The 15,070-nt window shown below is 45.4% G+C and overlaps 1 protein-coding gene across 14 annotated transcripts in view; it reads left to right on the plus strand.

Annotated features, from left to right (window-relative positions):
- The window catches only part of SCUBE2 (signal peptide, CUB domain and EGF like domain containing 2), a 73,666-nt gene that overhangs the window by 28,852 nt on the left and 29,744 nt on the right, over positions 1-15,070 (plus strand). For 6 of the 14 annotated variants that reach the window (XM_077963507.1, XM_077963512.1, XM_028833703.2 and 3 more), the window contains 9 exons: positions 1,254-1,370; positions 2,354-2,476; positions 5,853-5,969; positions 7,950-8,072; positions 8,494-8,610; positions 8,877-8,963; positions 10,964-11,068; positions 13,574-13,729; positions 14,106-14,312. In XM_077963507.1, the coding sequence (XP_077819633.1) occupies positions 1,254-1,370; positions 2,354-2,476; positions 5,853-5,969; positions 7,950-8,072; positions 8,494-8,610; positions 8,877-8,963; positions 10,964-11,068; positions 13,574-13,729; positions 14,106-14,312 (1,152 nt within the window). Of the gene's footprint in view, positions 1-1,253; positions 1,371-2,353; positions 2,477-5,852; positions 5,970-7,949; positions 8,073-8,472; positions 8,611-8,876; positions 8,964-10,963; positions 11,069-13,573; positions 13,730-14,105; positions 14,313-15,070 lie in introns of all 14 variants that reach the window. The other 8 variants (XM_077963508.1, XM_077963510.1, XM_077963509.1 and 5 more) reach the window with 4 other exon arrangements.

Raw genomic sequence — 15,070 nt, forward strand, 5'->3', positions numbered from 1 at the left:
TGCTAACATGCCACTTCCAGAATGTTTGACATCTCTCGTCTATTGTCTTTTCTTCCATTTTCTTTGTCTTTAAGGATTTATACTTTAAAAAATCAATTTATTCTCATATTCATGAGATTTTGAAAGGAACAGAGATAAACATACATGTACTATCTGCATATTTAATTAGGATTAAGCTTGTCCCCTTCAGGGTTCCTTTTTTTCTTTTTTTTTTTTTTCTTTTCTTGAGACAGGGTCTCTCTGTGTTGCTGAGCCTGGAGTGCAATGGCACAAACATGGTTCACTGCAACCTTGACCTCCTGGACTCAAGTGATCTTCCTGCTTCAGCCTCCCGAGTAGCTGGGACCACAGGTGTTCATCACCAGGCCTCGCTAATTTTTAAAAATTTTTGTAGAGATGGGGGGTCTCACCATGTTGCCCAGGCTGGTCTTGAACCCTGGGTTCAGGCGATCCTCCTGCCTCGGCTTCCCAAAGTGTTGGGATTACAGAGGTAAGCCACCCCCCCACCCCCCACCCCCAGTTTTTAAAATGAAGTAGCTCTGGAAGAAAAATCACGTTTCTGGAGGCCTAGATGCTAACAGTTCAATGAATGTTGAATAGCACTTGTCTATTACTTGGACTAACTGTATGAGATACAGAACTAGAAGACTGTTTGCTTATTATTCCTCATCTCCACAGTTGCGATTTAACAACTGTGGCTTATTTTTCATGTGGTTATGACAGGGTTTTCTCCTTTCAGGGAAAGTGAAACTTCAAATTTGAGTAAATTGGTGGTTGCCAGGATGAAGCCAGTAGTCTACAACAAGGCAGTGGTTGGGGTGACGATGCTTACCCACTCTTGCTTTGCCCACTACTCATATTGAAAGGAGAAGGTTCAAGATTAAGGAAGGACCATCCCCTTTGCCCTGTTCTGCACTCACCTCTAGCCTGCCAGACGTGGTCCTACTTAGGTTGCTGGCTGCAGATGAGCAAGAACTTTCAGTGGCTTTAAATCTGCCAGTAGGGGGAGTGACTGTGCAGATTGGGAGACATCTGTATCCCTCTGGTCACCCTGACAATCTTCCTCAGGAACTAGAACTCATTTAGGTGGGTGGGAGGAGCTGCACCTGCTCTCCCTCTAGCCCATCTACAGGTAGCAGAGACTTGGGGTGTAACCATGAGTACCCCACAACGCTTCTTGGCTTCTGTGACCTTCGTCAGCTGTATTAGCAATTCTTAAGGAAGCTAATTGTCTTTTCTTACCTCCTTGCCAGAAACGTGTGCTGTCAACAATGGAGGCTGTGACCGCACCTGTAAGGATACTTCGACAGGTGTCCACTGCAGTTGTCCTGTTGGATTCACTCTCCAGTTGGATGGGAAGACGTGTAAAGGTAGGCTTCACCTCCCCAGGGAGGCTGGGTGCCCTGTTACGGAGGGAAGACCCATGCTGCTAACGTATGGGGATAAAGGCAACATACCCTCCATACCCCACGTGACTCCAGATTTGCTTATGATTCATATCAATGGAAGCTTTTTCCCCCTGGGCTAGTGGAAGGTTATAATTGAGTAAACTTAATTAGAACCAACACTTAATTACACTAATTGTTGAGGAGGTCAGCCTCTACAAGCATCAAATAATTCATTTCAGACAGTGGCCTTATTAGAAAAAAGGCAGTTAAAGGAAGCATTCATTTGCAGGAGATAATATCAACATATCATACATAATAGCCTAAAGATTATTATGTAAATAACAGTCAAGATGATTATCCAGAGGACTTAATGGATAACTGTACCATTAACTTTTACTGATGAAGAGCAACCCCAATGACTTGCTCGTATTTTGTGGGCAAGAGTACAAAGGATTAGTCCTTTAGCATGACAAAAAGTATATAACCAATTACCAGACGAAACTGGGAAAATATAAGATTGAGTATCAGGAATCATTTTAAAACATTGAGGCTATTTGATCATTGTGTAATTTGCCAAAACAAATGCTCTAGTCCTTTATAGCTTTAATCATTAAACTTGAATACATAGTGTACTAAAGGGACCCATCTTACCTTGAGAGAGCAATACAAAGATGAGAATATAACAGGACATCATCATTCTTTCCCAGAGTTTGTTTCCTTAATGCCAGTCAAGGGCACCATAAGTTAGCGTTCTCAAGACGATGAAACACTTGTCTTTCAGAACTGGTTAAGCCAGACAAGAAAACATGTGTAAGGTTAAAAACATCAGCAAACATTCTTAAATGCTTTTGTGAGTATTTTTCTTAATTTCAGAGACTAATGAACACACACAATGGCCCTTCAGGGAGTTGTGAGAAGTGAGGCAAGTGTTGCTCTCTGATATGCCCAATGCTTGCCTGTTGCAGATATTGATGAGTGCCAGACCCGCAATGGAGGTTGTGATCATTTCTGCAAAAACACCGTGGGCAGTTTTGACTGCAGCTGCAAGAAAGGATTTAAATTATTAACAAATGAGAAGTCTTGCCAAGGTATGTGCTGAAAACATAGCCGTGCTGCACAATGGCCCACAGGTTGGAGTAGAGAGCACGTAATGCCCTCCTGGCAAAGACTGGTTTATCAGGCTTCTTGACAGGGCCACTAGTCCAATCTCCATCCTAGGCTTCACTCAGTTCATCTATTAGGTAGAATAAAAACACTGATGTAGCTCACAGGTGTATTGGAAATTAAGTTGTTAATGGTTAGAGAACACCTTAAAGAATCCATCTGATGTGATGACAGCAGAGCTCACTGCTGGAAATGGAATGGAAAACAGAATGCAAACAGGGTTCCAGTGGGGTGTTGAGATTATGAATAATTTTCCCTTTCTAAAATTTCCTTTAATGTTATTGAATTGATCACAAAAGTTGGTGGCGAAAGTCTGTAGATTTAGTTAACATACCTCCCTACCAAAAACTTGGAGTTAACCTATGATCAAGATTATGTACCAGTTGGTCTCTTTCTTACAGCACTTGCTTTATTTTTTAAAAATTACTTATTTATTTTGATACAGAGTCTCACTCTGTTGCCCAGGCTGGAGTGCAGTGGCACCATCTTGGTTCACTGCAACCTCCACCTCCCTTCTTGGGTTCAAGCAATTCTCCTGCCTCAGCCTCCTGAGTAGCTGGGATTACAGGCACCTGCCACCAGCTAATTTCTGATTTTTTTTTTTTGAGACAGAGTCTCACTGTGTCACCCAGGCTGGAGTGCAGTGGGGCTATCTTGCCTCATTGCAACCTCCACCTCCCAGGTTCAAGAGATTTGCCTGCCTCAATCTCCCGAGTATCCGGGACTACAGGTGCACACCATCACGCCTGGCTAATTTTTGTATATTTAGTAGAGATGGGGTTTCACCATGTTGGTCAGGCTGGTCTCGAACTCCTGACCTCGTGATCTGCTTGCCTTGGCCTCCCAAAGTGCTGGGATTACAGGTGTGAGCCACTGCGCCTGGCCAATTTCTGAATTTTTAGTAGAGTCAGGGTATCCCTGTGTTGGCCAAGCTGGTCTCGAGTTCCTGACCTCAGGTGATCTGCCCTCCTCGGCCTCCCAAAGTGCTGGGATTATAGGCGTGAGCCACCGCACCTGGCCTAGCACTTGTTTTAAATGACCAGCCTTTGATCTTTGAAGAGAGGGAAGGCAGAGAGGGAGAGGGAGGGCTTGTGGGGAGGAGATGCTTGTTGATCCTTAGAGAGGATTTCAGACCCCTTCTCAAAGACATCCTTCCCATATAAGGGCTGCAGCAAGGAGACTTCTCTAGGTAGCAGTTGTTGTTAGCATTAGTAGCTGTTTTGGGTGGGGGAAAACTGTTTTCTATTTTTAGATGAGCACCTTTCCTTTGATATGCAGGAAGAAGTTCTCAGGAAAGATGTGCTGTAATGTATTCTTGCTCCATTTATGGGAATAAGGACTAATTTATTTTGTTAGAAATCTCAGAATTAGGCTGGGTGCGGTGGCTCACACTGTAATCTCAGCACTTTGAGAGGCCGAGGCAGGTCAATCACTTGAGGCCAGGAGTTTGAGACCAGTCTGGCCAACATGGCAAAACCCCGTCTCTACTAAAAATACAAAAATTAGGTGGGGACGTGGTGGAGGGCGTGGTGGTGGGCGCCTGTAATCCCAGCTACTCAGGAGGCCGAGGCACGAGAGAATCGCTTGAATGCAGGAAGCACAGGTTGCAGTGAGTTGAGATCACGCCAGTGCACTCCAGCCTGGGCAACAGAGAGAGACTCCATCTCAAAAAAAAAAAAAAAAAAATCTCAGAATTAAATAAAAATCAGAATATCAGATTTAATCTTAGATAACAAAGACTAGCATTACCTTTTTAAAAAAATATTATGGTGTGATGTTTGTTTTGTTTTTCTCTTGGTTTGTTCTTAATACATAATTTGTCAGGCAGTTCAAGTATATCCCCCTTCAAATTCAGTAAGTTAATTCTAGATAATTATTGTGTGGTTTTCTTCAGTTTGACTTGGAAAGCAAATTTGCTGTTCCACGTAATGTTTCCTAGGGTATAGACCAGGCGATACTGTTGAAGCTGTGTAAACACATTAAAAAGGAATTAGAAAAGTGATCTCATTGTTTTTGGCAAAGCAGAAGCCCATACTGAGCAGCCAAAGTCAGCTACTGAACGAGTCCACTTTCTCGACAACTGGCTGACATTAATAACAGATTTCATAAAATGGCATCAATTCCTAGGGGAGAAACTGGATTTTTCTTATTTTTCACTGATCGGGCTTGGTAGAACAAATATTTGCACAGAACAAATTTACTGAAGAAATGCCAGGATTTCTGGGAAAAGCTAGGGATGAAGAGGTTTTGCAAGAATTTGCCCTTTTTTATTTTGCTTTTTCATTCTTCCTGTTCCTTCCAAATGTTTGTTTTTTATTAACATAGTTTCTCATGGCACACTCGGTGTTGAAAAAAGTGGTCTAGCAGTGGTCTAATTGGCTTCGACTAAGTGCTGCACTGGTCCTGGCTTATCCATTTGGAGACATAAGTCGTAACTCTGTTAAAATCTTCCAAAGAGTTCAGGGAGTGAAGCACTCAAATTCCAGCCTACAGGAAAGAGGTTGAGGGCCAGACCCAGGGAAAAGAGATGATGAGATGGACAAATGCAGCCTCCTGAGGCTGCTGTGCATGACCCCCGCTGCAGCCAAGGAGGCTTCCACACTGAACCAGGAGGATAGCAGACGCATGGGACTAGAACATACGGGAGGAGCAAAACCCAGGCATCGGCCAAGAGGATCCAATATACAGCTGAGCTACCACATTTCAGGGTCTGCAAAGAGAAAATTAGTGAGGATATTAGTATTAATGCATTCTTTCAGTGCAGAGGGCATTAAAATCCGGGATTAACTGGCCTCTTGGGGGCCAGAAGACTAATTCCGAGAAGGTAAGAAAGGGATGGGAACTAGATTTACCTCCAAACCAAGTGTTTTCTCCTTTCAGTTTGCCATGGTTAATAAATTACTATTGCTGTTTTACCAATAGTTATATGACAATAGAAATGCATAGCTAGCACCTGTAGCTTACAAAACCCTTTTTAGGTATGTTATCTCATTTGGCTTCATCTAAACATTTTAAATTAGCCTTACAAGTACACATGGGTGAAAGAGACCAACTGAGCTTTGAGGCAAGTGCAGTTTGCAACAGAATGTGGAAATGAGGGCTGCGGCAGTGAGTATACTTCTTGTGGGCTGCTCCACACTTTCTTTAACACAAGTGAGTGAGGAGAATGGATAGCTAATGTTCTTTTACCCTGTGTGTACTGTTTTTGGTGTTGGTCAGCAACTGGTGTTTATCATAAACCTATTCTTCACTCATCCCTCAGCATGGGTTTCAGCTCCCCTCTCCCTTTGACCGTTACAGATATGGATGAGTGCTCTTTGGATAGGACCTGTGACCACAGCTGCATCAACCACCCTGGCACATTTGCTTGTGCTTGCAACCAAGGGTACACCCTGTATGGCTTCACCCACTGTGGAGGTGAGCAGACTGCTCCTGTTGAGTTGGGAGGGGAATGAGGCTGGGCCTGGAGGGGAGCAGGGCCTACCCCTGAGGTTTGCTTTCCTACATCGGGGTATGAAAGGTACATTCCATTCCCGAGCAATAGTGGTGAGTCCATCAACTTGAGAGAAGGATCCGCTAAAGGAAATCTCCCCACATGTATCCCTTTAACACCCTGAGTGTGAAATGGAGCAGAGAGAAGTAGTGAGCTCTTCCAGCTGTGAATTCTCTATTGACTTGTTGGACTTGCGGTTGTATTCAGAGAGTGGAAGGGTATCTCAGGAGCTGATACTCTATCTGTTGGAACATCTCAGCAGATAGTAAAGTCACAGTCCTCAGACTGTGGGCACCCACCAATTCCACGGCCCTGCCGTGCATAGGAACTGGCTGCAAAGCCTTGGTTTGAGTCCTACAACTAGGTCTTTAAGCTGGAAGCAGAACTATGAAGTTTCTCTCTCCACTCTGTGCCCATTTTGCAACATGTTCTCATGTCTGATAACCTCATGGTCAAGCAGGCTATGCCATAAACTGGATTTGGTACCACCTGACTCCCACTCCACTCCCCCAGTCATCAGATTCACCCAGCAATCTTTGAGAATACAGGTTCAGATTCCAATTCAGAATGACTAGGGCTTCCAAGGTCATCTTCCTGAGGATCTATAGGATTTGGGAACCACTGGCTTAAATACTTCCTGCCCAGTCCTTGTGTCTTGTGCTTTAGAAGAATGGATACACTGGGCGTGGTGGCTCACAACTGTAATCCCAGCACTTTGGGAGGGAAGGCGGGCGGATCACCTGAGGTCGAGAGTTCGAGACCAGCCTAACCAACATGGAGAAACCCTGTCTCTACTAAAAATACAAGATTAGCCGGGCCTGGTGGCGCATGCCTGTAATCCCAGCTACTTGGGAGCTGAGGCAGGAAAATCACCTGAACCCGGGAGATGGAGGTTGCAGTGAGCTGAGATTGTGCCCTTGCACTCCAGCCTGGGCAATAAGAGCGAAACTCCGTCTGAAAAAAAAATTATATCTATATCTATATCTATATCTATATATACATACACTAGTGATTTGCTAGTGACAATTATCTTCCTTCTCCCTTTCAACACATCCTTGGCATGGCCAAAAACATACTCTTCCCAGTCCATCAGGAAACCTCGAGGAAATGTACCCTGAGTATGGATGTATGTCTGGGTTTAGGTGGAGCCACCTTTTGACCTGGACTCAGTCTCAGGTTGATGAGAATTAGTGCAGTCATTTCTCTTTCTCTGTGCCTCAACTGTGTAGATGGTTAAACAGGGAGTCCCAGTTCTATCTGCCTCCCTTGCTAGGCAGCTCAGGAGGATGGTAGAGTTTTAAAGTAGAAGTCTGTGCAGTATCTGAATTTGGACACTAGGTGTTGCTAAGGGAGGAATGGATTGGAAAAGAATGCAGCTTGAGGCTGGGTGTGGTGGCTCACACCTGTAATCCCAGCACTTTGGGAGGCCAAGGCAGGTGGATCACCTGAGACCAAGAGTTCAAGACCAGCCTGGCCAAGATGGTGAAACCCTATCTCTACTAAAAATGCAAAAATTAGCCAAGCGTGGGGGCACATGCCCGTAATCCCAACTACTTGGGAGGCTGAGGCAGGAGAATTGCTTGAACCTGGGAGGCGGAGGTTGCAGTGAGCTGAGATTATACCACTGCACTCCAGCCTGAGTGACAACAGCAAAACTCCACCTCAAAAAAAAAAAAAATAGAGCTTGAGAAGGCCTTATTGAGCCTCATGCCAGGAAATTCGCTGAGTGGGGAGTGGGGTGTGTAGTCAGCTGGTGCCAAGTGCTCATGCTAAAGGCATTCAGCATCTTCCTTTGGTTAGTGAGTTTCAACCTTGTGACTCTCCTGCTGCTCCTTCCTCAAGGGAGGGACCATATCAGCCCGTTCAGTGACAGGTTGCTGTGACGAGAGTATTTTGTTCCGCAGACACCAATGAGTGCAGCGTCAACAACGGAGGCTGTCAGCAGGTCTGTGTGAACACAGTGGGCAGCTACGAATGCCAGTGCCACCCTGGGTACAAGCTCCACTGGAATAAAAAAGACTGTGTGGGTAAGGGGAACCGAGGCACAGACTCAGACAACGGGCTGGCCACTGACCCAGAGGCAGTGCAGCTCTGCGCGCTCCCACGTCCCACCCAAACCTCCCTCCACTGACTTTCCCACCAGCTGCAGCAGCCGTTCTTTAAATAGTTCAAAAACAGGAGATACTTTGCAGGATCTTTAGTGTTTCCTTCTGTGCTTCTGTGTAAGTTGGAACTCACTTCTGTTTTCCTGGTTGCTTTTCTGCATGAAGAGATGGCATATCAGGGGCTCCTTTCCCTCGGTGGGAATCAGGCCTAGCATCTATGTTCTATGCCGGGCATCAGCTCTCCCTTCTTTTCTTGGGGACTTTGGTGCATGGGACTCAACCATCCTTGTCATACTTAGAAATGTCCTTCTCTTTCTGTAAGTGTCTGTTTTGTCCTGTCTAGAAGTGAAGGGGCTCCTGCCCACAAGTGTGTCACCCCGTGTGTCCCTGCACTGTGGTAAGAGTGGTGGAGGAGACGGGTGCTTCCTCAGATGTCATTCTGGCATTCACCTCTCTTCAGGTGAGTGGGGCCCATTTCCCGGGGCAGGTCCTCACGCCAGGGCCAGGCCTTTCTGGCCTCCAGGTGTTAGATTCCCTCAGAGGGCTTCCAGGTCCTCCACCCGATGCCCCAGCCACAATGCTTTGAGAGGTCCATGCTTCAAGACCCCGTATGCTGGGCGTTTTTCTAGTGGCCCATGTGGAGTGGGGTGGGGGGAGAGTTTAGCTGCTACCAGGATAGCCTGTGACCTTGCTTATGCATTTGACAATTCACATTCTGTCTGTCAGGACTGCAAGGGGCCTACTCTGTCACCTGTGGCTCTTCCTCTCCTCTCAGGAGCAAACAACAAAAATCAAATGACTCTGCTTTTGGGGGTAATTACCAAATATTACCAAATCTGCATGTTCTCTCTGGGGGCTCACCATGTTCAAGGGGCTTCATTCATGGGGTGCTGTTCTTGGACGCTGGCTTTGTTTTTTTAATCTTGATTTCCTTGATGCTGTGAGCATGTTCCAGATTGTTGTTGCCTGCAGTCCTGGTGCCCGGAATGTGACTCTCCCGTGTAACAGATACTTACTGTGTGGCCACTGTACGTTAGGAGGCTGTGGTCAGCCCTGGTGGGTCATCATCCTGGGCAGAGGCCCACAGAACTCCGGGACCAGCGGGCTGTACTCCAGAGCACCTCAAAGGCTAAGGGAATGTGCCTGGGGCTTATGGCATGGATAGAAATAGGCAAAGCAGGGGCAGCAGGAATTCTGTGCCGAGAAAGGGGCCCAAACCCTTTCCTGTTTGTCAAAAGATGATGAGTGAAATCCAAGGTTTTTAGGAGCCTGTGTCCTCCCGGATATAGACGCCTTTGTCCTTATGTCATCAGAACACCTGAATGAGGTTCATATTACATCCTGATGTCCATATTACATATAGCAAAGCTGGAGACTCAAAGCAAGACAGTACAGCTCTCATGCGTTGACTGAGCAGTTCAAATATGCCAGCCACCACAGTACACGTATTAACTGACTTAAGCCATACTACAACCCTCTGGGGAAATTTTATTATTATTCTCATTAACCAGATGAAGAAACTGAGGCTCAGAGAGGTGAAATAACTTACTCAAAGTGGTTTAGATAAGAAATAGGGGAGCTGGGATTTGAACCCAGGCAGTTTGGTGCAGAGTCTCAAGCACTGTCCTTCACTGCCCCTTTCAATGCACGTTTGGACTCAGCCAGGGCAGACATCATGGTCTGTTTCACCAAATCCCTCAGCAATAGTTCCTTGGTGATTTGGGCCACCCCAAGGGTGGACAAGCAAATAGCTAATAGCTATTCAGTTATTACTATGTACCAAGCAGGGAGCTAAACATTTTCCTTTTTTTAAACGCATTATCTCATTTTATCCTTACAACAGCCTGGTAATATAGATACTATAATTATGTCTATTTTACAGATGAGGACACTGAAGCTTAGGGAGATTAAGTAACTTGCTCAAGTTCTCACCACAACTTAAAAGAACTAGGGCATTGACTCCAGAAGCTACCGTGTGGTTAAGACTGACCGACCCTGGGAGGAGAACAGAATTTTGCACATCAGGCCCTCAAAGTGGGACCCTCACTCCCTCTCAGACCTCACAGCCTAGCCAGGTTTAGTGAGTGCCATCTGTGTCTGGAACGACAGCTCCCTCAGCCCTGTCCTCCCACAACAGGCTTGTTTAGGAAAATCTGCCCTTCACCATTTTGCCAAATGGGCTTATCCAGATTTGAACTAGGGGATTCTGGCCTTCTTTCTCAGGAAGGCACAAAAATGACTTCATGTTTTATTTCACGATGGAGGCTATTTTTGACCCTCAGTTTTAGAGGTAGGTAGGTAGATAGATAGATAGATAGATAGATAGATAGATAGATAGATAATTTTTTTTTTTTTTGAAATGGAGTCTCATTCACTCTGTTGCCTAGGTTGGACTACAGTGGTGCAATCTCAGCTCACTGCAACCTCCGCCTCCCGGGTTCAAGCAATTCTCCTGCCTCAGCTTCCCAAGTAGCTGGGATTACAGGCATGTGCCACCACGCCCAGCTAATTTTTATATTTTTAGTAGAGATGGGGTTTCACCATGTTGGCCAGGATGGCCTCTGTTATATTTGAACACTGGATTTGTCTCTCATATGAGGGGGTAACTATAATTTTTAGGAGGCTCCTGGTGGCCCCAGTCCAGGGCAATGGGCACTCCATGATCCAAGCCACTCTTGGCCTCAGGGTCGGAGAGGGGCTCAGGGTGTGCTGTGTGTGGTGGGAGCCGCCAATGGACAGCTTGCTGCTTCCCATCTGGTGTCTCCATTCCTTTGCCTCTGAAGGTAACATCTCTCACTTGTTTCTTTCTGAAGATGTCGACACCGTCAGGACAAGTGTAACCTTTAAGCTAAATGAAGGCAAGTGTAGTTTGAAAAAGGCTGAGCTGTTTCCCGAGGGTCTGCGACCAGCACTACCAGGTATGAATCAGATGGTTGGTGTAGGGAACTTGCCTGCATGTGGGAAGGGGCCTGCAGCCAACCAAACTGGAGGTCTATGGGGGCCAGGGGCTGTCCAGCTGATCCAAGCACACTGCAGATGGGATTGAGCCATCCAGAACCTGCAGGGACTCATCCCAAGAGGAAGAAGAGCATAACCTAGCACGCTTGTGTAGTTCTGGGGTCATACTTCGGGGCTTCCTTTGCATGGTATAGGTGAGGCTCTGGGGAAACCCACGAGTTCATAGAAGTCAATAAGGGCTTCAGGTGAATTAGCAATTTGTGATCATATTGGGTTAAATTTTCTAGATCTCAGATTTTGCTTGAAATATAAGCCAAAGAAATGAAAAAAAGTTTGGCTCAGAAAGGATAACTTTGATGAACAAAGATCTAATATCCAGCTTTCCTGCTGGGTCTAGTTTTTGGAAGCAGTGACCCCATTGGCTTCAGCAAAGCAAATACCATCCAAGTAGAACTGGCCTTGTTGTAAAGAGCAGAATCTAACATTCCTTTTTCTTTCCCAGCACACATTTCCAGTATTATTTTATAGAATACTTTTAGAGATTAAAAATAAAAAGGATCAGGATTCATGTATTAGGGAGGCTTCTTTTCCCAATCTACTCTCAAATCACACAGACAAATAAACCTAAAGCTCACTCTAGTCACTTTTGCCTGCCTATTTTAAGTAAGTAATTTAAAGTAACTTTGTACCTCCATTTGATGGAATATTATGCAGCTATTAATTCTATGTTTTCAAAGAATGTTTAACGACACAGGAAAATGGTCTTGTTATAATGCTGAGATGTAAAGCAGGAGAGAAACATTCTGTATATCTAATACAATCCAAACTGTGTAAGAAAAAGTGTGCTAGAAGAAACACAAAACTCATGATATCATTTAGTAGTGGTTACATCTGGGTGGGAGGATGATGGGTAATTTTAACTTTTTTTCTGCATTTTCCAAATTAACCATAGTGAGCATTTATACTTTTAAATCTCAGGAGTGGAGGGAGGGAGCATTGTTTAAACATAGATTTGAACCAGTCATGGTGCCTCACACCTGTAATCTCAGCACTTTGGGAGGCCAAGGCAGGCAGATTGCTTGAGCTCAGGAGTTTGGGACCAGCCTGGGCAACATGGCAAAACCCCATCTCTATGAAAACTACAAAAAGATTAGCCGGGCCTAGTGGTTCATGCCTGTAGTCCCAGCTACTCAGGAGGCCAAGGCGGGCGGATCACTTGAGCCCAGGAATTGGAGGCTGCAGTGAGCTGTGTTGACACCACTGTACTCTAGCCTGGGCGACAGAGCGAGACCCTATCTCAGTAAAATGAAATAAAATAAATAAAATGATAAAAATAGACTTGGCCTGTAGTTTACTTAATGAGATTGTACTAGTGTTAATGTCTTAGTTTTGATAAATGTATGATGTTAACGTAAGGGGAGACTGAGTGAAGGTTATGTGAGAACTCTATACTATCTTAGCAACTTTTCTATAAATCTACTTATTTCAAAATGGAAAGTTAAAAAAATACATATGGAACATCGAAAGGGAAAAAGATTTAAAATGAGAATCTGTTCAGTTTGAGATTTGAAGTTACCCTTTTGAAAAGGTAAGATAAATCTTTAGGGGAAAAATATAGAGAAGAAATAAATTTGCCTCCTTCCTGTGGCCCCTGTTGACCTATGGCTTGAATGTCCTTGTAATGTTAAAGAAGAATCTGATACAGGTAATACTTCATTTCAATGAAGATTCTGAAATAGAGACAAATTCATGGAGTGGTTGATATGTGGACCTGCTCTTTGGTGAGGGTTAACAGAGTCACTGGAAACCATGGTGAGAGGGGAGACAGTCAAGTCAGGAAGAAGGATGTGCAAAGCCCTGTCTCATGCAACACTTCCACTCTCATCCTAGATGCCTTCATGATATTGTTTGGTTCTGTTAATGCTTTGTGCCATTTATTGCTCCTGGTTATTTAAAAATGAGACATTACTGCTGACGGGCGTTCCAGCTTTCCCTTCAGGTTAGAATGACTTCCAAGGTCAGATTGCCTGAAAGTAGTAGTTGGTTTCCTTTCCACTCTTGTGCTCATTCCTTATTTGCAGCCTCAGCCCCTGCTTGGCACATCCAGCTTTATGCAAACCAACTGTGAGAATGTAAGCACACGTTAGCAAACCGTCAGTAAAGAATGCAAGATGACCCCTGGTTCTTGTCTCCCACATATGTGGCCAGTCGGAAACATCTAGCATTTATTCATGAAAAGAATTTTCAAGAGCTAAATTGTAAAGTTATATAGGAGGCAATACTAGGTCTTCAAAATTAAAATGTCATTGCGCTCCAAGTTGAGGGCTTGCAGTGTCTTGGCATCTGGAGGTAATCACTTAGTCCCTTGAGAGTTGTTTTAATGAAATGTTTACTGAGCTCTAGCAAATGTTCAGCTGAGTGCTTTGCCAGGATTTGGCTTCCGATAATTTTGTTTCTTCATACAGAGAAGCACAGCTCAGTAAAAGAGAGCTTCCGCTACGTAAACCTTACATGCAGCTCTGGCAAGCAAGTCCCAGGAGCCCCTGGCCGACCAAGCGCCTCTAAGGAAATGTTTATCACTGTTCAGTTTGAGCTTGAAACTAACCAAAAGGAGGTGACAGGTTGGTTTGAAAACAGTCTACATTGCCAGGCTTCTCACGGCTTGCTCCTTATTTCTTTGCCTTTCACTTTTTATCATTCTTGGGGGAAAATAATGCAAACACTGAAGTATCTCCTGTTTTTTTCACCCTGAAACTAAACTGAATTGGTTTAGAACCTGATGATTTTCTCTGCTTCATAAAAACCCAAAGCTACCATTTTGATCCACAAATTTCTGTTTGAATCAAATGCTGCCCAGCCTGCTAGGTGCCCCCTCCAGGTTTCTCCCCATTCGGTCCACAGGGAGCTCGGGGTGTTGGTAGGGCCTGCAGTTGATCTGCCGTTGTCACACGCTGCAGCCTGACCTCTCCCGCACTGCTGTCCCTCTTGTTTCTGTAGCTTCTTGTGACCTGAGCTGCATTGTAAAGCGAACCGAGAAGCGGCTCCGGAAAGCCATCCGCACGCTCAGAAAGGCTGTCCACAGGGAGCAGTTTCACCTCCAGCTCTCAGGCATGAACCTCGACGTGGCTAAAAAGCCTCCCAGAACATCTGAACGCCAGGCAGAGTCCTGTGGAGTGGGCCAGGGTCATGGAGAAAACCAGTGTGGTGAGTGGCCTGGGACATTCTTGCTAACAGAACAGCCTTGGGCTCCATAAACACTCAGGGTAACCGAAAGCAAGTCTGGCCCATCCTCCTTTCTCAGGGCTCTCTTTAGAGAACACTCCGGGCAGCCCTCTGTTTCCTAGTAACTGTCGCGTTTGTGTCTGTCGTCCCTGCTAGGCCCAGAGCTCCCTGGAGTGAGACTGATCTCATTCACCTCTCTGTCCTCAGCGCCTGGCATAGCATCTGGCTTGTGGTGGGCACTAAAATGTTTGTTGACTTGAGGAACAGGAAAGAAGTGGCAAGGTTGATGAGAAGAGGGGTGTTGCCCTTTACAGGTCTGAGGGGCGGCAGTCTTCCCTGGCTGGGGCAGAACTGCAGGGGTAAGGCACCCTCGAGCCTTCTCCACACTCTGTCATCACAGCTACTCTTACGGTCTTCCTCTGGCTTGGCCAACTATGACAATGAATAAGCTCCTGTCCGTAGTTCTGTGCACAGGCAAAGCTAGGGGGCTGCTTGGCTGCCTTATGAGACCCCGGAGCTTCAGCCCAGGGCTCCTAATAGTGTCAGTTCCATTGTATGGGTTGTGTTGGTGATGGTATTTCAGAATTAAATTTGAGACCTGGCACTTGAGCAGCATCAGTTCTGTCTCTCTGATAAAGCTAGCAAGAGGGTCCAGGACACGAGGTTCTAGGATGGTCAGTTTAGAGATTTGTCACAAGGGACCCTTCTGGGCAATTATGGGAGATTTTATCTGAAAAGGC

Source organism: Macaca mulatta, chromosome 14, assembly GCF_049350105.2.
Source record: "Macaca mulatta isolate MMU2019108-1 chromosome 14, T2T-MMU8v2.0, whole genome shotgun sequence".
Lineage (NCBI taxonomy): Eukaryota > Metazoa > Chordata > Mammalia > Primates > Cercopithecidae > Macaca > Macaca mulatta.